Here is a 26,980-nt window from a genome sequence, read left to right as displayed (position 1 = left end):
TTGTGCTCATATAGTAACGCTTGCATGCAGACAAATGAGCTGAAAAATGTGGGTACTCATTGAGGCCACATAACTATTTTTAGGTCTTCATAAAGTATTGTTCTATTAACTTAGAGGTGATCATAGCTATTTGTCTTAAAGGTTAGAGCACCATGCTGGGGGTTTGTTATATATGAGACTGAGATACTGCAGGTTATTGAAAACAGATTAAATAAAAATTAAAGGTCCAGTAGAAACTTACATTAAAGATTACTGCAAGTATTGGTGAAGAATTATACTTTCTGGAATTATAACTCCATTTTATTATGTAATGTTTTTAGTAGATCACTTTCTACCCAAAACCTGTCAATTTCTTTCAAAGAGAAATAAATGGTGCATGAGTTCAGAAATTTATCACTGGCCTTACTTGGAAAAGATCACTATGTAAATCTCTGTATTGTAAGTGACTTGTTATTAGAGCTGATTGAAACTCAAAATTTTCATTCTGTTGGAAATTCTGACACTTCAAAATTTCCTTTTGCCTTGAAGGGGATCAAAAAGTCAAAATTTCCAGTGAAATGAAAAATTCTGAAAAACCTTGTTTTGGAAATATCAACATGCTGCACAATTACCTTATTAAAAGGACATGTGTCTTTCAAATAGTATATAATAGTAAACTATAATATTTCAAATCCAAAATAATAAAGTTGAAACAAAGTGCTTTGACTTTGCTGAAATGAAGCACTTCGATAATTTTTTGTAAAATTTTGACAAAATCAAAATATTCCAACACAACAAATTGTTTTAATCAAATTAACGTTTTCCATCAAAAAAACTCTATTATCTAAAAACTTTTGACCAGCTCTATCTGTTGTTTTACACACACACGAAAGCTCTGTTCAGCAGATATGTTACTGTTGTCATAGTCCCGTCTAATGCTTGGTGATATGTATTTGTGACTTTCATGACCTGGCATGACTCTGATTACAGGCTGGGGTTAGAAGACTCATCATGAATGGGGTGTTCATTAGTTTGCGTTTTGCATACATTGTATTTAAATTATTACATTCCAAGATGAGACTGGGGACATTGGAAGAAAATGGTCTGTCTTTGCTTGTGCTCTCTGCCCACTCTCCAGCTCCATAATGCAATCGCAGAGTAGATGCAAGTTTCTCCTAAAATAACAATGAAATATGTTAATTACATTAACATTCACTAGATTACTGTAATCATATATTGGCTGTTAATCTAAAAACAAACAGTACTGCATTAGGTCATATTTGGAAAACATTTTTTGCAACCATAAGGCTTCGAAATATAACCTGTTAAAAAATGAAAACTTCACTGAATAAAGTGATTAGGCTGATCACATAAGTGCAAGCGCTGGGGATCATGAACTACTGGTTTCATCCAATCCTTAGTTTTGTACCTAAAACTCTTAGCTTTTGCCAATGAGCTCTCTTGCTAACGTTAATTTAAAGAAAATCTTACATGGTGAGGGTCATATACACAGTCCCCTTGCCCATTGTGAAACATTTGCACTACTACCTATGTTAATTATGTCTTTCAGTATCATGGGAGTCCTGAGTAACAAATGTGGCTTCCAGCTCCAATATCAGATGATTTTCTCCATATGGCTCTTGGCATTCAGTCCTCAAATGTGTGAATATCTGCGTCGATATAATATTGTTCCAGTTCTGTCTGACATTCTCCAAGAATCTGTCAAAGAGAAAGTAACAAGAATTATCCTTGCAGCATTTCGGGTAAGTGAAGTTGACTGTAATTGTAGTGGATTTACATGGTTTTGTCTCTTACCAAAGTGTTTCCATAGGTTATTTCCTGGCGTGCTGGGTTGGATGTGTAGTCCACATTAACTCTGACTTTCCTTTCAGAGCCAGAGTTAATATGTGGATTCTTTGTAGGGTAAAAGGAATGCAGCTTTCTGTGCCTTCTTGAACTGGCAGATCCCAATATGAATGTTTGTTGTTCCTCTATATTCTGTTAAAATCCTATTTACAGAATGTATTTAAAAAATGCTGAGACAGAAATTGGTGTTAGAACACAAGAATTACACTCTTTTAACACTTAGTAAATAGGTAAACTGGCCTTGCTGATAATGTACCAGCTCAGGCAGAAAATCTACTCACCAACCTTTTATTGTGATTGACAGAAAATGATTTTATGTATGTGTCCAAAACAAAGCTTTTTGAGGAGAAACTTTGCAAGATTGGCATAAGCATGGATAGTGTAATGTATGGTGGGATGAGATACCCACATAAGAGCACTGAGTAGTTGACTTCTGCTGCAATATTATATCAGTAAATCTGAAAATGGCTGATCCTATCAAGATGTTTTATAATACCAAAGCATTGTAGCCTCCTGAATCTTTGTGTGTTCGTGCACACATATGCAAACATACTCTGGTTTGTATGTGTCATCCCTTCTTGCACCCACGCGTTGGATGTTTTATGTGCACACCTTTCAAATGTGATCATGTGTATAGTATAGGGAATTAAAATGGCTAGTTGATAGAGGATGGTGGGGACATGGGAAACTTCCTTTTTATGGAAAGAAGTACAGTTGTATATGTTTTGGCTGGGCTCCAATGTAATTACTGTATTTGGAAACTTGAAACCTGACAAGATTGTAATCTTCGTTATGAGTTTCAGCATTCCTAATGTGTGTGGTGTTTTTTTTTTTAAATTTATTTTTGGTTCAACAAAGTTATAAGAATTTAAAACTTGTGGAGTATGGAACTTAAATTGCAAACTGTGCACTTCAGCAGTGATATTTATTGCACTTTTGTACTTTTTAAAGGCAACCTTCTGGTCTTCGTAACCATCCTAGAAAACCCACCCACCCACCAAATTATTTTCTCCCTATCGAAATGGTGTGTGAATGTCTGGTCTCCAGGTTGCACACCCACATTGAAACTTGTTGGACCTTGAACCCCAGAATGCCCTGGGGCCACTGAGCAGAGAAACTCAAAATGTGGGAATCTGCTTTCTGATCATAGTTTGCTTTGTAGCAGCTAGGTATTTCCAGAATCCTCCATTTTTGTTGTTGTTGCAGAGAGGGTTCACCTCAGATTCTCTCCACCTCAGTCTCTAGGTCTGGATGGGAGAAGGATGTTCAGTCTATGCTAGCTGTCTGGTAACATACCTTTTTGTTTTTAGGATTGTCCAATAACATACCTTTTGTCCCCAGGAAGTGCATTTTTGGAGTTTTTGTGAATCTTTCTTCCTTAAAGAGCTCTAGGATATAAAGTACAAAAAAGTACATTAAGATTCCTGTGGTAACGTCAGATGACCACTATGCACATAAAAACTTCTGCGTCACCAGTTCCATAGCAACCTGTTTTTATTGTGGTTATTTGCTAGATTTTTGCTACTATAAAATATCTTCCCCACGTTTTTGGTGAGATTTACTCCCACCTTTTTTAGAATAATGTGCTGGCTGGGGAAGAGGTACTCCAGAAGCAGTGCAGCCCACTGACCCACCGAGTTTCTTTACCCTTGAACGGTTAATATACCAGAAAAGGAGCTCTTGTTTCTGACTTTCTTAGACTAATCCATGCTATGGACCTGCAGAAATAAACTCTTCTTTAGTTGCTATAATGCTTTCTCAGTCTCAAGCAAAAAGGTACAAAATTTTACTTTTTTAAATGTGTTTAAATCTAATCTTCTCTTTTAATAATTGAAATATACAGTCACCCAGTCCTCATATATCAAACACTGTCTTCTCAGGAGATACAGACAATATCTTCTTGCAAACCTGGACCCTGCTGACAATTCTAGGGCTGCATAAATTAAATACAACCTCTTGTCCATAATTCATTGCATGTCTTCAGCAGTTTAGGTATTTCTGATTGCAAAATTGAGCTTTTCCAACTTGGAGAGCAGTGAAGTATCACACATAACCTGAAGCCTGGCGTTTGTAGAAGTTGGGGAAGAAAGTATCAGAAATAAATTCATATTGAATTGCATTGTCCACCTGTGCCTGGACATTCCTTCAGCTGTCTGTATGTAAAGAATGTCAGATTGTGAAATTGGAGAGTGTGGGAGTACCTTCTCCCCCATTTCAGCCAGTTCAGTTGTGCTTGGCTGTTGAAGGCAGCAATAGAACCTGAGAGTAATTAAAAAAAATTCGATGTTTGTATTTAAAGGGAATATTACTCATTGATCATGTTTTACTGTACTACGTGTCTAGGAAGTTTGAAGAACCTGAAATATAAATCTGACGTGGTTGTCTTTAAGCAGTGTATTGAGAAACATTGTAGTAGAAATGTCACTAAATTACTGGACTGACATCTGTTAGTGAGAGAGAAGTTTTTGAGTTTACACAGAGCTTTTCTTCAGGTCCAATAAAAGATATTACCTCCTCCACCTTGTCTCTCTAATGCCCTGGGATCTGCACACCTAACACACTGCATACATTAAATTAGTGGTCCAGTTAGTTCTCGTTCTCTCTCTCTCTCTCTCTCTCTCTCTCTCTCTCTCCCTCTCTGTCCCTCTCTCTCTCTCTCTCCAGGTAATTACTTCCCTTGTTCCTGAAAGATATGACCTATTCATATGAACATGGCTTTTGCTCACTGAGGCTTTTTTATATTGATAATGTGCATTATCATAGTAAAAAGGGACTTGCTTTGATTGAATAGCATAATTTGAACATGATTAAATTGAGTGAAAGATAATGAACTGATAGTGGGAGTCAGTGAAATTACTGGTTGCTGCACTGTGTGCTTATGCCAGCACTCTTCTTACTAATAGAGATGGGCTTGAACTAAAATCCCTGATCAGAATATGCCCAGACTTTGAGGAAGTTGATCTCTACATTCAGATGTGAATTATGCATTGCAAGGCCTGTCTTTACTTTTCTAAAATGTTATCATAGAATCATAGAATATCAGGGTTGGAAGGGACCTCAGAAGGTCATCCAGTCCAACCCCCTGCTCAAAGCAGGACCAATTCTCGACTAAATCATCCCAGCCAGGGCTCTGTCAAGCCTGACCTTAAAAATCTTCTAAGGAAGGAGATTCCACCACCTCCCTAGGTAACCCATTCCAGTGCTTCTCCATCCTTACAGTGAAAAACTTTTTCCTAATATCCAACCTAAACCTCCCCCACTGCAACTTGAGACCATTACTCCTTGTTCTGTCATCCGGTACCAGTGAGAACAGTCTAGATCCATCCTCTTTGGAACCCCCTTTCAGGCAGTTGAAAGCAGCTATCAAATCCCCCCTCATTCTTCTCTTCTGCATACTAAACAATCCCAGTTCCCTCAGCCTCTCCTCATAAGTCATGTGCTCCAGCCCCCTAATCATTTTTGTTTCCCTCTGCTGGACTCTTTCCAATTTTTCCACATCCTTCTTGTAGCGTGGGGCCCAAAACTGGACACAGTACTCCAGATGAGGCCTCACCCATGCTGAATAGAGGGGAATGATCACATCCCTCGATCTGCTGGCAATGCTCCTACTTATACAGCCCCAAATGCCGTTAGCCTTCTTGGCAACAAGGGCACACTGTCGACTCATATCCAGCTTCTTGTCCACTATAACCCCTAGCTCCTTTTCTGCAGAACGGCTGCCTAGCCACTTGGGCCCTAGTCTGTAGCAGTGCATGGGATTCTTCCATCTTAACTGCAGGACTCTGCACTTGTCCTTGTTGAACCTCCTCATATTTCTTTTGTCCCAATCCTCTAATTTGTCTAGGTCCCTCTGTATCCTATCCCTATCCTCCAGCGTATCTACCACTCCTCCGAGTTTAGTGTCATCTGCAAACTTGCTGAGGGTGCAATCCATGCCATCCTCCAGATCTTTAATGAAATATTGAACAAAACTGGCCCCAGGAACTACCCTTGGGGCACTCTGCTTTCTGCTGGCTGCCAACTAGACATGCAGCCATTCATTGATCACTACCCATTGAGCCCGATGATCTAGCCAGCTTTCTATTCACCTTATAGTCCATTCATCCAGACCATACTTCTTTAACTTACTGGCAAGAATACTGTGGGAGACCACATCAAAAGCTTTGCTAAAGTCAAGGAATAACACATTCTCTGCTTTCCCTCATACACAGAGCCAGTTATCTTGTCGTAGAAGGCAATTAGGTTAGGCCTGACTTTGTCCATCGTGAAACCATGCTGACTGTTCCTGATCACTTTCCTCTTCTCGAAGTACTTCAGAATTGATTCCTTGATGGAATCAATGTTTTTTCCATGATTTTTCCATGGACAGAGGTGAGGCTGACTGGTCTGTAGTTGCCTGGATCCTCCTCCTTCCCGTTTGAAAAGATGGGCACTACATTAGCCTTTTTCCAGTCATCTGGGACCTCCACCGATCGCCGTGAGTTTTCAAAGATAACGGCCAGTGGCTCTGCAATCACATCCACCAACTTCTTTAGGACCCTCGGATGCAGTGCATTTGGCCAGTGCATAGACTTGTACTCATCTAGCTTTTCTAAATAGTCCAGAACCTCTTCTTTCTCCTCCCTGTACTGTGTTTCCCAGTTACATTACTCTTTATATAGAAAGTTTTATATAGGAACTAATATAAACTGGTCACTTTCATGCTGTTGGAAAGGCACTCTTGAGCATGTAATTGTACTAACCTAACTGAAAATTAGGGCCAAAATATGTTGGAATCCTTGTCAGCTCATAATATTGCCCTCTCAAGCAAGCCTTTTAATAAATGATTAATACTGTTGATGAAACTACAGACCTTCTTGCATAATTCAGATTAGTCTTAGAGGATATTTGCAGAAAGATAAATTTGTGGTAAATACTAGTATTTATTAAACTGTAAACGATTTATATTCAACTTTTACTTTTTTTTTTTTTTTTTTTTTTTTTTTTGCCAGAATCTTTTAGAAAAATCTATTGAAAGAGAAACTCGCCAGGAGTATGCTCTCGCTATGATCCAATGCAAAATTCTGAAGCAACTAGAGAACTTGGATCAGCAGAAATATGATGATGAAGACATAAGTGAGGATATTAAGTTTCTACTGGAAAAACTTGGTGAGAGTGTCCAGGATCTTAGGTATATTTTATAGTATGAGTTTTTAAACCTGTGGCACTTGAAATACTGGCAAACTTATTGATTTTAATTATATTTTAAAAACAGAAAATAGTAGATACGCTGGTGGCGTTCTGGTATACCATATCTTCCCAACAGTATATAAAAGATCCAGTTTCTTATTGCATGTCTGTCATATATTTGACTTGAAAAATCTACTATGCTTATGCACATGTGCTTCTTAACTGACAGTTTAATAGGCAGGATTTTCAACAAGAGTTGCATCTGCTTGCACTGGAACATGAAACTTAGTGTAGACCCATAGAATGCCAAATGAACACGAATACACTAGTGAGTCATTTATCCCAATTTATGCTGGACATATAATTTAGACTATAACTTGTATCTCTAAATTGGGTCCATGATCCCTGGTCAGAGGAATTCCTTTTTAGATTTTAGTAACCACTAACAAATATACAAAGCAGTTTAGCTTTCTCTAAGCGTGTACTGTTAACAGATTTTTTTCTTAGGATCTGGAATCCCATATTTAGGAGAATAGTTCACTTACGAATAAAATGAGATTGCTAGAGAGTTTTTTAAAAACATTTTATATTTCAGATCAGTAAATTTTAAGATTATTATGTTCTGTGTAAAAGTGAAGTAGAGGTATGGGGAGAGTGCCTTTTATTTAATCCTGCAACTAAGTGCTTGTGAACACTTAAAACATTACAATAGCACTGTGCACTGCTGTGGCGCTTCAGTGTGAACACTACCTGCATTGATGGGAGGGGTTCTTCAATCTGCAACGGTAACCCACCTCCCCAAGAGGCAGTAGCTAGGTCAATGGAAGAATTCTTTTGTCGACTAGTGCTGCCTACACAAGGATTTAAGTCAGTTTAACTAAGCTACTTGGGTATGGATTTTTTTTACACCCCAGAGTTGTGCCTGCCTAATTTTCTAGTGTAGATCAGGCCTAAACCTTAAGTTTCTGAAGTGGGCCAAGTGAGAGGACCTCAAACAAAGAGATTCTTCCCCGCCCCTCAACCTGTGCTCACTTTCATGTTTCTTAAGGATGTTCCACCAATATTTTTAAACAATTTATCCAAATCAGAATTTTGATACAGATTTGTAAAGAACTGTGATTTGTGATACAGATTTGTAAAGAACGAAAGCTCATGCTGAAATAAATTTATTAGTCTCTAAGGTACCACAAGTACTCCTGTTCTTTTTGTGATTCTTTACAAATCCTACTCTCTCTCAAGGAATAGAGCTTCTGATGTACTGTTAAAGGCCCATTCATGGGAAACTAGTATTTCACCCTGTGTTTTTTGTACTCTAGTTCATTTGATGAGTACAGTTCCGAGCTCAAGTCAGGAAGATTAGAATGGAGTCCTGTACACAAATCTGAGAAATTTTGGCGAGAGAATGCTGTGAGATTAAATGAAAAGAATTACGAGCTATTGAAGTAAGTTCTTCGATTTTCATAAACTTCTAATTCTCTCTTCATACTGTTCTTTAAAGTATATTTTCAGTGTTCAAATCTAAACCAAGTGTACTATGGTATTTATTTCAACATGAGCATTAAGTACTGTAATTTAATTTTGTAGAAACGTTACCTAGGGAGAAGAGAAGGTCAGAACATATTACTGTTTAAAGTGTGTGGCTTTTTGGCAGTGGGAATCATTTGCTCAGAAGTTGAATTGCTTGTATTTCATTAACTGAGCCAGGTACTTATGTTGATTATGTAATAGAGAAAGTATTCAAAACCCACTTTAACTCAGTTGCAGTGTCACAAATGTGGCTTTTAAACTATTTCAGTTAAATACACTTAAAGAAATCTCAGCTAATACAGTCCAAAAGTCTGACTTCACCTTACCTTAGTTAAAATTTTGTCAGACATTCCATCACTCTTCTTCTAAATGCCTTTATTTTGTGATGAGGTTGAGGATATCATTACAGCTGTGGGATTATTCTATGTGACCTCTGGCTCAATATGTTACACTCCACACTCTTGATCTAGTTTCTGAGGTGAGATTGAATAGTGCAGCTACTTGTCCTTGTCTGTATGTGACAAGAACTTGCACTACTTTGAGGTTGGAGCTAAGGGTCTATCATTTTATTGGCTCATGCTCTAAAACGTCTGTTAGTCTATAAGGTGCCACAGACTGCTTTTACAGATCCAGACTAACACGGCTACCCCTCTGATACTTGACTCTATTATCCAAGTCATTATTGAAAACATTGAATAACGAGAGACCCAGAACAAACCCTTGCAGGATTCCATTAGATGCCCTCCCAGTTTGACACCGAACCATTGATAACTACTCCTTTTGAGTATTGTTTTTCAATCAGGGATGCACACACCTTACAGTAATTTTCATCTTGACCAGGCCTGCACGACTCGTAAAGCGGTGAGGGCCACATTACTCAAAAGAAAACAGCTGAGGACCGAAACCTCCCAGCCCCGCGGAAACACACCCCACCCCAGCAGCGCCCAGCCCTGCAGAAACAATCTCTCCTTCCCCAGTGGCCGCCCCACCAAAACAGCTGTGGGCCAAAAAGGAAGGTTAGAGATGGAGAGGTGATACTTGATTTTAAATCAGTCAGGGGCTCCCAGCTGAAGAGGTGACTGGGAGCTGTCAGAGGCAAATTAAAGGGCCTGGGGCTCCAGCCGCTGGGAGAAACCGGAGCTTTGTGGGGCTGGGGCAGGGATTTAAAGGGCCCAGAGCTCCTACCGCTGAGGGGAGCCCGAGCCCTTTAAATCCCAACCCCAGCCCATCCGCTGGAGCCGCGGCCGGGATTCAAAGGGCTCTGGGCTGCCTGCAGCCACCGGGGAGCCTGAGCCCTTTAAATCTCAGCCGTGGCGGAAATCTCTGTGGGCAGCCCAGAGCCCTTTGATTCCCGGCCGCAGCTGGGATTTAAAGGGCTCTGGGCTCCCTGCCGCTGTGGGCAGCTCAGAGCCTTTTGAATCCCGGCTGCGGCTGGGATTTAAAGAGCTCTGGGCTCCCCACCGCAGCCGGCAGCCCAGAGCCCTTTGATTCCCCGTCGCGGGCTGCACAGTGAGCCTCCGCGGGCCGTATGTTGTGCAGGCCTGATCTGGACGACATTTCCATTGGTTGCTTATGAGAATGTCATCTGGGGATACTATCAAAGGCTTTACTAAAATCAAGATATATGCTTCCCACCCATCCGCTAGTTTATCAGTAATCCTTTCAAAGAGGGAAATTAGGTTGGTTTGGCATGATTTATTCTTGACAAATCCATTTTGTCTGTCTTTACTGACTTTATATGTGCTGGGACATGAGGGCAGGGAATTCTCAGTGTGGATCCTTGGTTCTGGATTTTTGCCACACCCTTTGGTTCAACAGAGACCAAGTCTGCTAACATTGAATGTATACTGCGAAGTCTGTCTGTTTCCCAGACTTCTTTATTTTTATTTTTTTGGGAGGTGGGAGAGGGAAGGAAGAGAGGATAGATTGAAGCTGAAGGGTTAGGAATTTAAACAATTGATCTTGGGTCAATCTGAAATTTTCTATATGTACCTTTGAATCATAGATCTCCATATCATTGTGTGTGTCAAATTCTATTTTTATTATTGGTTTGTAAACAATTTTCTTGTAGAATTGGCTTCAAATTACTTATCTTCATTTTGCATACTGAGTTGAAGTTTGAGTAACTCCTCCTTCTTTATGAAACATACCAGAATTGTCTCTCTTGTCATGTTAAGGAAATAAGTTACAAGCATCCTAATAGATTCTGATGTGGTATCTCATTCATAATCTTGGTTTTTGAAGAGAACCAGAGTTACTTGCTGAAGTACAGTACATAAGTATGGGAAAGGATGCACATTTCTTTGCTATTAATGGTGTCTTTGAAACTAGAAAATCACAATTGGAAAGTTTTTAAAATATGCTATAACTCTCTATCTTCAATAGCACGTCTAATTCTCCACTCTTGGAATGCACTTCAACTCTTTGCAATAATGGGTAATGATTGTCATCCTGTTCTGTTTTAAAATTCTGCCTGTGTTTTTTCACTGGGGTATTCTCTAGTGAACAAGGAAACCCTTGTAGGGGATAGAGCGTGAAAGTTGGTTGACAGCAGTTAAGTGCAACCACACAACAGTTCTGATAGAACTATTTTGGCATGTTACAAACAGCAAGCAGAATAGCCATAATGTATTCTGGGACTTCTTAATCATGTGTCCTGTAATACCAAAAACTGTTTCTTGGGGTAGCTTGCCTACGGAAGACACTTCATCATGGAATGGAGTTAGCAGCAGCAGCAGCGCTTTTGGACCTGCAGCTTCTGTGGTTTCTTCTTCACACTGTTGAATTTCATAAGCATGATTGGTACAGCTGGACTTGAGCTCAAGTTCTCGCTGCAGGTGCTACAGTCTAGTGATGCAAGCAACATTTTGTATAAAATGCTTGAGACAGCTGTTGTGTACAGATGCTGCAAGCTCAGGGCACTGGTTGCAATGTCCTTTTGCCTAGAGTAGATAGGGTCTTGACTATTTAATTCCAGTTTGTTGCTTGGGAGGTATTTTTTGTTTTGTGTTTTTAATCCCAGTTTTACAGTACAGTTGATGCATGATGTATTTATGGTCTCTGCAATTGAGTTACTTTAAATTAGCACACTGTAGAGTAATTAGCATCTGATTTTGTTTTAAATACTATTGTAGAATCCTGACAAAGCTTCTGGAGGTTTCTGATGACCCGCAAGTCTTAGCTGTAGCTGCTCATGATGTGGGAGAATATGTACGACACTATCCTCGAGGGAAGCGGTAAGCAAAAAGCTTTCTTTGCCTTTGTCTCTCGTAATACGTACTAGCAAGGTGGTGGAGTATCCACTTAACCTGATAAACACTATAATTGTACAACAAGTGCTGCGACTTGCCCCAACATAATTATGAAATAGGTTATTAGGAATATTAAATAGCTGTTTGATCCTGTCAGCAATAAACTAATTCGCTTTCTGGGGCTTTTAATTAGTGAAGAAAATATATCTGAAGGGCTCTTGAAAATTGTTTAGGCATTTAGTAGCTATTATAATCACTTCAGTCCTAGACTTGCTGTATATTTAAAGTGTTTATCAGAATTTCGTTATAAACACCAGAGTATTGGTCTTGCAGTAGTCATGGAGAATCTTTAGTAAAAAATCCTGCAGTGTCTTGTGATAAAACCATTTTGTTCCTTTTGAGCTAAGATTTGTTTCTCATAAAATATTGCTGGTGATTTTCTGTGATAAATGAAACTACTGTGTTCTGATACCATACTTCATGTAAAAAGTACCAATAGAAAATACGTAGAAATTTAAATATGCAGAAATACTAGATAACTTACTTGAAACACATAATATCCTTGACGTAGTATGAAGGCAGACAAACTGTTGTTCTGTATATTAGGCAAACAAATAAAAATATTACAATGGTCTGTCAGCAACGAATTCTATGAAAGCTACAACCCTGTCACTTGAAAAGTGAGACATTTCTGCAGGGTTGGGTTCAGAATATTGCAACCTCTTGGTAGGTGAGATTTAGATATCCCAAGGGTTACAAGGTATGTACTGTCAGAGAGGCTTTTTTAAAAAGATCATATGTAAGAGGTCATGGCACCCACCTTTTGCAAGCACACCCTTCTGGTCTGCTTTCTGGTCAGGTGTGTCTGCAATCTTTCAGTTTATCGTGACCCCTTTCAGTGGCTTCTCAGGCAGTTTTTCAGTAACTCAGCCTTCTGGCTAAGTCTCACACAGTGTCTATATGTGAAAGGGAACAAACCCCTTCCTGGGTATGCAGATTTTAACTTGTTCCGGCCCTAGTGTGGGCCATATCCCCAGGGCTTCTTCTCTGGAGACATTGTCATCTTGTGGCCCTCCTTGGGCTCAGTCCTTACTTAGTCCCAGACGCCAGCCAGGAGCTCCTTCTTTGTTTCCCCCAGTCCCTGCCAGCAGCTGTCTTAGGATCAGTCCCAGCAGCCAACCAGGAGCTCCTTCTTTGCTCTCCTAGTCCCTGCCCACACTGAGCTCTCCTTGGTTCTGCTGTTCTTGCAGCCAGCCAGTAACTGTCTTCTCTCTTCTAGCTCTAGGCAGCAACTGACTACTGCTGTGTTCTGCGGCTTCTTTTATATGACCCTGATTGGCTGCTTCCTGTAGCCTCTCTCATTGGCTGCTTCCTCACAGCCTCTCTAGGCTCCTTGGAGGACTTCTCTTCGCTTCTCTCTTGGATGGGGTGTGGCAGGACCCTGAGGCCTCCAGCAAGGTCTCTGGGCCTTGTCCATCCTGTCACACCATATTATAGCTCTGTTCATGTAATATTGGTTTAGTCACCATTTAGTCACTTCTGCTTATCCTGATCTGAGGCTCTTGTGGCCTCTGTCTCAGAGACCTTGATGGGTTTTTGCAGCTCTCACCTCTTCCAGTCATACTTAGCTATGCAAGTCATTTTTTTAAAAAAAATTTCCCCTGTGAAGAAATGATGAGCTGTTACTGGTTTCCTGACGGGGCTTAAATGAGAAAAATGGAAATTTTTCTAGTCTTGTAAGAGATGATTCTTGGGACAGACTACTGGCGCAGTTAGATTGGTGCAGTGTCCCAGGACAACACTGAACAGTGCACTGATACACGGGTGCCCTCCCACCAACAGCACAAGAAAAAGAACTCCACATGGACTCCTCCTGAGGGTCGAAATGACAGCCTGGACCTATACATTGAATGCTTCCGCCGGCGTGCACAGGCAGAAATCGTGGAACAACAACATCGCTTGCCTCACAACCTAAGTCGTGCAGAACGCAATGCCATCCACAGCCTCAGAAACCACCCTGACATTATCATCAAAGAGGCTGATAAAGGAGGTGCCGTTGTCATCATGAACAGGTCTGACTATCAAAAGGAGGCAGCCAGACAACTCTCCAATACCAAATTCTACAGGCCACTTCCCTCAGATCCCACTGAGGAATACACTAAGAAACTACAGCATCTACTCAGGACACTCCCTACACTAACACCAGAAGAAATCAACATACCCCTAGAGCCCCGACCAGGGTTATTCTATCTACTACCCAAGATCCACAAACCCGGAAATCCTGGACGCCCCATCATCTCGGGCATTGGCACTCTCACCGAAGGACTGTCTGGATATATGGACTCTCTACTCAGACCCTATGCCACCAGCACTCCCAGCTATCTCCGCGACACCACTGATTTCCTGAGGAAACTACAATGCATTGGTGACCTCCCAGAAAACACCATCCTAGCCACCATGGATGTAGAGGCTCTCTACACAAACATCCCACACACAGATGGAATACAAGCTGTCAGGAACACTATCCCTGATGATGCCACAGCACAACTGGCTGCTGAACTCTGTGCCTTTATACTTACACACAACTATTTCAAATTTGATGACAATATATATCTCCAGATCAGTGGCACTGCTATGGGCACCCGCATGGCCCCACAATATGCCAATATCTTCATGGCCGACCTGGAACAACGCTTCCTCAGCTCTCGTCCACTCACACCCCTTCTCTATCTACGCTACATTGATGACATCTTCATCATCTGGACCCATGGGAAGGAGACTCTGGAAAAATTCCACCATGATTTCAACAGCTTCCACCCCACCATCAACCTCAGCCTGGACCAATCTACACGGGAGGTCCACTTTCTTGACACCACGGTGCAAATAAGTGATGGTCACATTAACACCACCCTATATCGAAAACCCACCGACCGCTATGCCTACCTTCATGCCTCCAGCTTCCATCCCGGGCACATCACACGATCCATTGTCTACAGCCAAGCACTGAGGTACAACCGCATCTGCTCTGACCCCTCAGACAGAGACCAACACCTACAAAATCTCCACCAAGCATTCTCAAAACTACAATACCCGCAAGAGGAAATAAGGAAACAGATCAACAGAGCCAGACGTGTACCCAGAAGCCTCCTACTGCAAGACAAACCCAAGAGAGAAACCAACAGGACTCCACTGGCCATCACATACAGCCCCCAGCTAAAACCCCTCCAACGCATCATCAAGGATCTACAACCCATTCTGGACAATGATCCCACACTTTCACAGGCCTTGGGTGGCAGGCCAATCCTTGCCCACAGACAACCTGCCAACCTGAAACATATTCTCACCAGTGACTGCACACCACACCATAATAACTCTAGCTCAGGAACCAATCCATGCAACAAACCTCGATGCCAACTCTGCCCACATATCTACACCAGCGACACCATCACAGGACCTAACCAGATCAGCCACACCATCACTGGTTCATTCACCTGCACATCCACCAATGTAATATACGCCATCATATGCCAGCAATGCCCCTCTGCTATGTACATCGGCCAAACTGGACAGTCTCTACGGAAAAGGATAAATGGACACAAATCAGACATTAGGAATGGCAATATACAAAAACCTGTAGGAGAGCACTTCAACCTCCCTGGCCACACTATAGCAGACCTTAAGGTGGCCATCCTGCAGCAAAAAAACTTCAGGACCAGACTTCAAAGAGAAACTGCTGAGCTTCAGTTCATCTGCAAATTTGACACCATCAGCTCAGGATTGAACAAAGACTGTGAATGGCTTGCCAATTACAGAACCAGTTTCTCCTCTCTTGGTTTTCACACCTCAACTGCTAGAACAGGGCCTCATCCTCCCTGATTGAACTGACCTCGTTATCTCTAGCTTGCTTGCTAGCACACATATATATACCTGCCCCTGGATATTTCCATTACATGCATCTGAGGAAGTGGGTATTCACCCACGAAAGCTCATGCTCCAAAACGTCTGTTAGTCTATAAGGTGCCACAGGATTCTTTGCTGCTTTTACAGATCCAGACTAACACGGCTACCCTCTGATACTTGTCCCTGACTGACAGTGTAGAAAGCCTCATTAAAACTTTAGTAACTGATTTCACTGTGTACTTGTGGGAAGGGAACTTATGAAGTATGGAAGATTGACAGCCTCTGTAATCTTACCTTACCTACTAGAACTGCAGATGTTCTTAAAGTATAAGAACAAATCAAGTATGTTGTTCAGACGTGGCCAGCAGATCATATGTATTGAACAATACTGAAGTTTGTTGATGAGCTTACCTGTGAGCTGAAAGAAATTTAGACTTTCTTTAGATAGTTCAAGAAGAGATGACATTTCATAATGTTGCCTGAAAATAGACAAGAGGATGTGGTCAGTATGTTATACTCCTAGGCTGGGGTTTAAAACAGAAATACATTACTAAACTTTTTCCATAATCCAAAACCAAATTGTGTGCACAAATCCACTGCTGAAATATTACAGGAGCGCTCCACGTTGTTACCACCACACCCTGCTCACCATAGCTGTGTCCTTTGACTTTTTCAGCAGAGCTTCAAACTTTAAAGTGAGAGGGTGCAGGAAAATAATTCTGTCATTCCAGCTAGTTAAAAAAAAAATCACATTAATAATAGAATATTTTTTCATACATGTTAACGTATGAATACTACAAGTACAGTTATGTCTTCTAAGTACAAAAATCTAAACAGACCAACTCTCTTACAAAATACGAACTACAAAGTCATGCCTTGCTCAGATTTTTAAAACAGGAATAACAGCTTGTTCTTTGTAAGGCACATATGCGATCACCAAAGAAATCCTTATTCAATATGACTTTAGTACAGTAGCTCCAAGTCTCACAAACTTTAAAGCAATGTTTCAGTTACACGTAATGGTCCATTTCCTTCCATGTTACACTTGGATTTCAGTATGATGTTATCAAATTTGCATCTAGATGTGGGAATCATATTGGCAATTTTCATTTTCAGTGAATCCTGTGACATTGAAGGCCGTTCACTGGTTCAGAAAAATAGAAGAATTGCAAAAATTTTAGTTGTTTAAGACTTTTGTCCTTAGAACTTGAAGCCTGTAAAAATGGTAAAGCTTAAATATGTAAAAGCTAAAAGTTCTTCAGTTATTAGTTGCATTCGGCAGAGTGGTAGGATTACCATCCTAACTATTGATAATCCGTTCTCTTGTTTGTCTAAGAGCAATGTTCATTAGACCAAACACCTGTTTTTATTCTTTTGGTTAGGTTATTTCATAACACTATGTCAGTTTAAGGAAAGTTCAAGATATTTACCATTTAGAAATTATGGACCAGCTCCTCAGCTGGTATAACTGGTGTAGTTCCATTAAAATCAATGATTTATACCACCAAAGGATATGACGATATATTTATAAGTATTTGCATGTAACTCAGCTTATTAGCATCTCTATAGTCAGTCTAATACAAAGGCATGCTCAGTGTCTATCTGTCAGGGGAAATCAGAGGGAACTCCATATTCTCCTGCATATCTTCCTCTGGCAAGAGAAGGAACAGGCAAATCTCAGCTGGGAAGAGGTCCCCAACCCTTTGAGTGTTTAACGAAATCACTGTGTGTCATCGTATAAGGTATACACTTGTGACTCAGTTGAGATCTGTCAACGTGGTTATTATAGGAGGAACAACACATGGAGCACCTTCTTCTTTAACTCCTAAGATTAGGGAACGTCTTGAGGAACAGCTCTCTGACTGTAGCCTGGTCTTGTACATGCAGTGTGGTACATGTTAATGCCTTCTGTTGGTATAATTTTCCTTGCTCCACTGCTGAATTCCACTTAACTTGTATGCCAACTCCTTGCTTTTCAACGACGATGGATTGCATGAATTTAGGCTTCTTTCTCTTTGCTCACGCTACTACTCAGCTCCTTACTTCACAGTGAAAGTCATTCACGCCCATACAGGGTGCTTTTGACTTGTCAGCTAGTTGGTTTCCTTTATCCAACTTTGAGGGAGAAAGAAGCAGAAGAAGAGGAGGGGAGATTAAAGCAAGCATGTGAGGTGGTCATAGATTTGAGAAGGAAACTGTTTGAAGCTGGATTGCCTACTGTAGCTGTTGCTTTTAGAGCTTGAAGTTCTGTATTAAGGCATACACCAGGCATAGTAATAAAAAAAAAATTGCATATGTACAAGTAGGCCAAATAACAGTTGATTTAGGAACGATAATACTGGATTTCTTGACTTCAAATTCTCAGCTCCAGTGTTGCTGCACTGCAGTGTTTGTCACCTGAAATAATCAGCATTATTTGCGATGAGAGAATTTTAATTTTTCTTTTTGACCTGGGAGAGGGGTGCATTTGAGCTTAACATCCTCTTTTCACCACTTTTTTTTTTTTTTGCTATTCAATATATTATAAAAGTCAAAGCCCTAGAATGTGAACAAACTATTGGTTGTATTTCACAACATTGTTTTGTGTATTGTTTTTTCTCTTGGGAAGGTGGGAGGAGGCCTTAAGCAGGAATAAAGCTTTTAGGAACCTCCTGTGCTATTTAGAATTTTTAGTATTCATGTTGAGGACTTTGACATATAACAGTGGTATGTCTTGGAAAGCATTTACTTTGTACAAAGTATCTTAAAATTGTGTAACATTTTGCATAATGTTCCTTGGAGTTTCATGTACTTTATGGCCAAGTTAGAAAGTGTGATGTGGGTGAAGTGATGAAGTCTCACAGTAATACCATATTTTGCTGTTGCTTAATTTAAAAATAATTGTGCTGCTCATCAATTACAAATTATTCAACAGTTATTAAAAAAAGAACAGTCGTACTTGTGGCACCTTAGAGACTAACAAATTTATGTGAGCATAAACTTTTGTGGGCTACAGTTTATGCTCAAATACATTTGTTAGTCTCTCTGAGGTGCCACAAGTACTCCTGTTCTCTTTGCGAATACAGACTAACTCGGCTGCAACTCTGAAACCTGTCAACAGTTATTGTTATTCAAGTATAAATAGAGTAGTCACAGTAATACATAGTACTCATGAGAGGTACAGTAGCATGGTGCAAGTTAATATGCAAAAGATATGAGTGCATCACTAATCTTTTCACAGGATATTGCTCTTAATTGCTTTTCTAAGGCATGTGAGAGCAATGTGCAATAAAAATATAAATGTACCTCATTAATAAACTGGCTATTCACATTATATGCTAATCTACTGAGGAGATTTCAGGAGGAACAATTGACAAACAACAATGGTGAATTTTAAATAACTGTCTAGATTCTACCTCTCCAGTGTATAGTATGAGTAGATATTTTCTTTCCTTCATTGTTTTTATGAGGCTTGGCAGAGAGAATGAGGCATGGAGAGAGAAGAGGAATAAATTATTTAATTTTGAGATATTGGAATGGCCAGCGAGAGAGGTTCCTGTTGGTTTGATTGGAACACTTGTTGGGAGTGTGGGTTAGCTGGGAGTAGCTACTGTCATTTTGCAAGCCAATGAATCTAGTTGTTAGGAAAATGGTTTTGTGGGCTGGTGTGGAAGGGAAATGGGGCACAGGAATTCAGTGGAGGGCAGAGATATTGGGATTATACAAGAGGATTGGGAGAGGAAATTGGGCCCGGGAAAGCTAGACTGAATTCCTGGATTTGCTGAGGAAAATACTGATTGGTTGAGTGACAGAATGAGAGATGAGCATGAAATATGCACACTTAAGTGACTCTATATATTTACACCCTTAAATTCACATCTGTGAATATACAGCAGCTATAGAAATTTGCTTTCTGACGCCCCAGTACTACTAGCTGCTCCACATAGGCAAATCTTACACCTGTGAGGAATCCCATTGACTTCAGTGATTATTACCTGCACAGAGAAGCTTATAGGATCAAGGCTTTGGAATGTGGTTTGGAAAAAGTGTACATAGCTGTATGTGTTTGCATATAATAGCATGAGGACTTCCAAATACCAGGCTGTACTGGCATAAAACTAGAGGGTTTGCACAGAAATTAGTATAGAAGTGACAGAGATGTGGATGACATTTGTGAGGTGTGTAATAGAGAGGAATGACATGAGTCTCTGCGTGCTGCAGATGATGGGTTCTACTCGCTACTTCTGTTGTATTCAAGCACGTAGTTTATGGATCCAATAGGACTTGGAAGGTGCAACAAACCATTTTGGAGCAAGTGAGGTGCATGCCTTTGCTAGATGTTAAAGTTTAGGAAATATTTTTATCATCTTTGAGTTAAATGTCATGTCCAGTTTTTCTTTTTATGTTCCAGTCTGTGTCACACATTCAGAGTTACTAAATCTGAATGGTTTTTAAATTTGCTGGGGAGAAGAGACTCTCTTGCTATGTGTTTGTACACTATGCGATTCAATGGGGCTCTGATTGGGGCCTCATATGTCTACACTGCAGTCAGATACCTGCAGCTGACCCGTGTCAGCTGACTTGGCTCATGGGGGTTGTGCTATGAGCCAATAAAATTGCAGTGTAGATGTTCGGGCTCGGGCTAGAGCCCAGGCTCTCGAACCCCACAAGGGGGCATAGGCCCAGAGCTCAGGCTCCAGCTCGAGCCTGAGTTTCTAAACAGCAGTTTTATGGCCCCTGTGCCCAAGTCAGCTGACCCAGGTCAGCTGTGGATGTTTGATTATAGTGTGGACATACACAGAGTGCTACTGTTGTCATACAAATAATGATGAAAGAGAGACAGTGAGTTGGGTATCACCAACATACGAGAGACCCTGTTTCTCCAAACAGTTTGCTTCCATAAATATTGGACAAGACGATGCCCTGTCAGATTCCTCTTGCCAGAGGTCTAAAGCAATGCAGACTACTTTAAAACATTAGATAATTACAGTACACTATCTGTGGCTAATACGATTACTTGTTGTTCGTTACACAGTTTTAAAGTACATTAAACATAAGAACGGCCGTACAGGGTCAGACCAAAGGTCCATCTAGCCCAGTATCTGTCTACCAACAGTGGCCAATGCCAGGTGCCCCAGAGGGAGTGAACCTAACAGGCAATGATCAAATGATCTCTCTCCTGCCATCCATCTCCACCCTCTGACAAACAGAGGCTAGAGACACCATTCTTTACCCATCCTGGCTAATAGCCATTTATGGACTTAACCATCATGAATTTATCCAGTTCTCTCTTAAACACTGTTATAGTCCTAGCCTTCACAACCTCCTCAGGTAAGGAGTTCCACAACTTGACTGTGCGCTGCGTGAAGAAGAACTTCCTTTTATTTGTTTTAAACCTACTGTCTATTAATTTCATTTGGTGACCCCTGGTTCTTGTATTATGGGAATAAGTAAATAACTTTTCCTTCTCCACTTTCTCAACATCACTCATGATTTTATATACCTCTATCATATCCCCCCTTAGTCTCCTCTTTTCCAAGCTGAAGAGGCCTTTAATCTTTCCTCATATGAGACCCTCTCCAAACCCCTAATCATTTTAGTTGCCCTTTTCTGAACCTTTTCTAGTGCTAGAATATCTTTTTTGAGGTGAGGAGACCACATCTGTACACAGTATTCAAGATGTGGGTGTACCATGGATTTATATAAGGGCAATAATATATTTTCAGTCTTATTCTCTATACCCTTTTTAATGATTCCTAACATCTTGTTTGCTTTTTTGACTGCCTCTGCACACTGCATGGACATCTTCAGAGAACTATCCATGATGACTCCAAGATCTTTTTCCTGACTCGTTGTAGCTAAATTAGCCCCCATTATATTGTATGTATATTTGGGTTTATTTTTTCCAATGTGCATTACTTTGTATTTATCCACATTAAATTTCATTTGCCATTTTGTTGCCCAATCACTTCCACTTCCCAATCACCACTTTTTAAAGGAAGTCTTTTATCTCACTGCTTCTTTTACATGGTTGTTAAGTCACACTGGCTCTTTTTTAGTTCTTTTACTGTGTTTCTTAATTTGGGGTATATATTGAAGTTGGGCCTCTATTATGGTGTCTTTAAAAAGCGCCCATGCAGCTTGCAGGGATTTCACTTTAGTCACTGTACCTTTTAATTTCTGTTTAACTAACCCCCTCATTTTTGTATAGGTCTCCCTTTTGAAATTAAATGCCACAGTGTTGGCCTATTGAGATGTCCTTCCCACCACAGGGATGTTAAATGTTGTTTTATTATGATCACTATTTGCAAGCGGTCCTGCTGTAGTTACCTCTTGAACTAGCTCCTGCGCTCTTCTCAGGATTAAATCTAGAGTTGCCTCTTCCCTTGTGGGTTCCCGTACCAGCTGCTCCATGAAGCAGTCACTTAAAGTATCGAGAAATTTTGTCTCTGCATTTCGTCCTGAAGTGAAATGTTCCCAGTCAAATATGGGGATAATTGAAATCCCCCACTATTATTGGGTTCTTAATTTTGATAGCCTCTCTAATTTCCCTTAGCATTTCATCATCACTATTACTGTCCTGGTCAGGTGGTCGATAATAGATCCCTAATGCTATATTTTTATTATAGCATGACATTTCTATCCATAGAGATTCTATGGAACATGAGGATTCGCTTAAGATTTTTACTTCATTTGAATCTACATTTTCTTTCACATTTAGTGCCACTCTCACCCCTGCACGACCTGTTCTGTCCTTCTGATATATTTTGTACCCCGGAATGATTGTGTCCCATTGATTGCTCTCAGTCCACCAGGTTTCTGTGATGCCTATTATATCAATATCCTCCTTTATCACAAGGCACTCAAGTTCACCCATCTTATTATTTAGACTTCTAGCAGTTTTGTACAAGCACTTAAAAAACTTGTCCCTGTTTATTTGTCTGCCCTTTTCTGATGTGCCAGATTCTTTTTTATGTGACTGTTTATCATCTGATCTGGCCCTTACATTATCCTCTTCCATCCTCTGCTCCTGACTATAACCTGGAGATTCTCTGTCATCAGACTCTCTCCCCTAAGAGAAGTCTGTGTCCGATCCACATGCTCCTCCTCAGCAGTCGGCTTTCCTCCGTCTCCTAGTTTAAAAACTGCTCTACAACCTTTTTAATGTTTAGTGCCAGCAGTCTGCTTCCACTCTGGTTTAGGTGGAGCCCATCTCTCCTATATAGGCTTCCCCATCCCAAAAATTTCCCCAGTTTCTAATGAACGTAAACCCCTCCTCTCTACACCATTGTCTCATCCACTCATTGAGACTCTGAAGCTCTGCCTGCCTACCTGGCCCTGCACGTGGAACTGGGAGCATTTCTGAGACTGCCACCATAGAGGTCCTGGATTTCAGTCCCTTCCCTAGCAGCCTAAATTTGGCTTCCAGGATGTCTCTCCTATCCTTCCCTATGTCATTGGTACCATGACCACCGGCTCCTCCCCAGCACTACACATAAGTCTGTCTAAATGCCTCAAGAGATCCGCAACCTTCGCACCAGGCAGGCAAGTCACCATACGGTTCTCCCGGTCATCACAGACCCAGCTATCTATGTTTCTAATGATCGAATCTCCCATTACTAACACCTGCCTTTTCCTAGAAACTGGAGTTCCCTCCCCCGGAGAGGTAACCTCAGTGCGAGAGGCAACCCCAGCACCATCTGGAAGGAGGGTCCCAACTATGGGAAGGTTTCCCTCTGCTCCCATTGACTGCTCTGCTTCCCTGGGCCTTTCTTCCTCCTCAGCAGCGCAGGGGCTGTCTGACCGGAGGTGGGACAATTCTATAGTGTCCCGGAAAGCCTCATCAACATACCTCTCTGCCTCTCTTAGCTCCTCCAGTTCTGCAACCCTGGCCTCCAAAGTCCGTACGTGGTCTCTGAGGGCCAGGAGCTCCTTGCACCAACTGCACACATATGCCACCCGCCCACAGGGCAGGTAATCATACATGCTACACTCAGTGCAATAAACTGGATTGCCTCCACTCTGCTGCTGGACATCTGCCTGCATTGTCTCCTAGTTGATGAAAGGGTGATTTAAAAAAAGAGGGTTTGAATGTAGTTTGGTTTATAGGTTTTAAGGGGACTAAAGGGGCACAGATAGAACAGACAAGGGACCCTCGCTCCCTGCCTGCTCCGTTCCCAAACTCCCTTGGGAAACTCCCTGTTTGCAAAGCTCCCTGGTCGCTTGTGCGCGGCTTTATAAAGCCCTGGCCTGAGTGAATGCCCTGTCCACTGATTAAGGCTCAGCCAATTACCAGAGGCTTCTAGCTTTCAAACCTTCCTTTGAAGCTCACACCTTCCAACTGCCAGCCACAGCGCACGGTCCTTCAACCAACCAACCAAACAAACAGACTGACAAACACAAGCTCAGCACATAGCAAGTAACCCCCAAACACAAACAAACACACACTACAGACAATCACTTACCCCACAGATGCTGTATTTGCTCCTCCTTCACCTGGAGAACTCCCTTGTGAAACTCCCTGTTCGCAGCCCCTGTTCGCAAATATTAGAAATATTAAACTATAATATACAGCTGTAACATTTTGGAGATTATTTTCAACTAGAAGTCTTGTGCAATGACCAATACCAGCTTAATTATCCACATATAAAATGATGGCACATGACAAATTTTGATGATTTAGGATCACTGATTTTTGAATAAATGTTTGTTGCTGTTTCCAAAGATTAGTGCAGAGTTAAAATGCTATAGCAAAATATCATGGTAAAATGAAAACTGGTAGCATTAAGAAATAGAACACTGTTTACATTTTTCAGATGGACAAATACCATAAAGCGTCTGCTCCATTTTGTCTGTTGTTGAATACACACACCCTTAGTGTCTCAGAGATACAGGAAAAGTAATAAGATTTCATGATAAACAGATTTTCAAAATTTGTCCCATAAGACTTGTCAAAAATAAGTGGTCTGGAGGCTAAGCACCTTGAATCTGTGAATCCATGGAAATAAGCAGTACAGTTGATCCATTCCAGCAGAAATTGGTATTGCTGAACCCTCAGATTTGATACATAATTTTTTCTTATATTTTATCTGCACAAAGCACTGCCATGACTTCTAGCAAAGTCCACTATTGATCTCTCAAATACCTGGGACTCTTTTGTATGCAGTGTTGTAGGTGGGTTGGTCCCAGAATATTAGAGATGAGATTGGGTGAGGTAATATCTTTTATTGGACCAACTTCTGTTGGTGGAGAGACAAGTTTTTGAGCTTACATGGAGCTGTTCTTCAAACCAAGACCTAAAGAAGAGCTCTGTGTAAGCTTGAAAGCTTGTCACTCACCAACAGAAAGAAGTTGGTTCAATAAAAGAGATTTCCTCACCCACCTTGTGCATTATCACCTTACGTGTATATCATCTAGAGCAAAGAAGGGCAAGATGAGAAACCATAATATTTTTAGCATCATTCAGAGAACCTGCAGTAAAAGGCTCTGTCAGCCCCTTGGCAAACTGTCCTAGCTTTTCTTATATTCAAGAACCGCCAAAGACTTTAGCAGTATTACTTTCAGTGAAAGTGCCAGGAATGCTGCAGTTATTTACTGTAAGTTCAGAAATACTTCATACAATGTAAGAGGCCACCTAGATTGGTATTTATTGCACAGTTCCCAGATGTTGGCTGTCCTGACAACAGCACAGGCTATTGTACCAAAGTAATCATAATTTTGACACCATAATAGGTATGTTTGGGTACTTCTGTGCTACCCGCCTTATCAGCAATCGATTTATTGCATCTCGTCTGGACGCGATAAATCGATCTGCTAATCGACGCCTGTACTCCACCTCGACAGGAGGAGCAAGCGGAGTTGACGGGGGAGCTGCGGCAGTCGATTCGCTGCCCTGAGGGCGGCCAGGTAAGTTGAAATAAGATACTTCAACTTCAGCTACGCAAATAGCGTAGCTGAAGTTGCGTATCTTAGTTCGACCCCCCCGCCGCTAGTGTAGCTCAGGCCTTTGTGTTTTAAATCAATAGAAAATCAAATAAACTGTACTCCTCTGAAAACTGGTGTATTTTATTTTTGATCTTTAAAGCTGTTGCTGCAGTATGTAAAATGGCCTCTTGGGGAGGCATGGGGGGAAAAACTGAACTACCAGCCATGGATTTTGTCTGAGAGGCAGTGACTTCCCCCTCCCTCTTTTTTTTACGATGGGACTTCCCTGCCCACTTGTGACTAGAAGTAGTGGCATGCTTTCAAATGGAAGGTTAATAGGGATAGGGCCACTCTTGTGACAAGCATGTTGCTGTGGGGATTAGAGGGGAATGGTTTTGGATTTGTGGAAATGTGGGGGTTTGTGGTTTTGAGATTCATTTATGGAGAATTTTTGGCATAGCATTTCATTGCGATATTGACTTTCAGTGAGGCCTCACAAGGTCAGCAAGGCGTTTGCCTCACTTCATCTTCTTGGCCACGCTGCTTGAGTCTCTGGGACTGAGCAGCAGTCAGTGGGGAGGGCAAAGATGGATGGTTATAGACTCGGATTGTGGTGAGAGCTTGTAGCTTTGTTCTAGTACTCAGCAGTATCCCTTTCGAGGTCAGTTTAGGATTAGTTTTGCTTTTTTCCCCTGGTGTTTGGGATTTTTGTAGTAGTAGTACTTTCTTATTTAAGAAGCAGCAGCAATGAGTGGGTATACATGCATGCTTAGAAATACAGGAAATCATCACATATGCAGTGAATGTGAAATAAGATGGATCCCCTAGAAAATTGATGGCATTTACCATTCACTTTGTGACTCATAAACCTTCTGTTGGAATCCCTTGTACTAAGCAGTTAGGATTATCTGATCATTAGCAGGCAGAGGTTGAAGTAATTGCAAGATAATCTAAAATTTGTGTCTTTTTCAGAGTGATTGAGCAGCTTGGTGGTAAACAGCTAGTAATGAACCACATGCATCACGAAGACCAGCAAGTTCGATATAATGCCCTATTGGCTGTACAGAAGCTGATGGTTCACAACTGGTATGTGAAAACTTACTTTAGTTAATATTATCGGTGAGAAATTATACAGAATCCAGATTAGATTTTTTTTTTAAATAACTGAGCCTCTTTAGCTGAAATATTTATCTCCTATAATGTGTTGATGAAATAATAATTCTGATGAACCCAGTGTTTAAAATTCTACAAGAAATTGTGCTGACCTGAAAAATTAACACTTTGGCTTCTATTTCCATCCTGCTTTTCTGCTAATTGAATTAAGTAATCAGACTTTCAAGAGTTCAGTGGAACACACATCACTCAATTATGCTTAAACACTAGAA

At 40.9% G+C, this 26,980-nt stretch overlaps 1 protein-coding gene across 3 annotated transcripts in view; it reads left to right on the top strand.

Moving 5' to 3' along the window:
- The window catches only part of ATP6V1H (ATPase H+ transporting V1 subunit H), an 80,121-nt gene that overhangs the window by 34,986 nt on the left and 18,155 nt on the right, over nucleotides 1–26,980 (top strand). For all 3 annotated transcript variants that reach the window (XM_050938895.1, XM_050938896.1, XM_050938894.1), the window contains 5 exons: nucleotides 1,550–1,742; nucleotides 6,837–7,015; nucleotides 8,331–8,456; nucleotides 11,676–11,777; nucleotides 26,568–26,681. In XM_050938895.1, the coding sequence (XP_050794852.1) occupies nucleotides 1,550–1,742; nucleotides 6,837–7,015; nucleotides 8,331–8,456; nucleotides 11,676–11,777; nucleotides 26,568–26,681 (714 nt within the window). The remainder of the gene's footprint in view (nucleotides 1–1,549; nucleotides 1,743–6,836; nucleotides 7,016–8,330; nucleotides 8,457–11,675; nucleotides 11,778–26,567; nucleotides 26,682–26,980) is intronic.

This window comes from Gopherus flavomarginatus, chromosome 2 (genome assembly GCF_025201925.1).
Source record: "Gopherus flavomarginatus isolate rGopFla2 chromosome 2, rGopFla2.mat.asm, whole genome shotgun sequence".
NCBI classification, from domain to species: Eukaryota; Metazoa; Chordata; order Testudines; family Testudinidae; genus Gopherus; species Gopherus flavomarginatus.
Note: the sequence above shows the minus strand (reverse complement) of the source record. Positions and strands in the feature narration are given on the sequence as shown.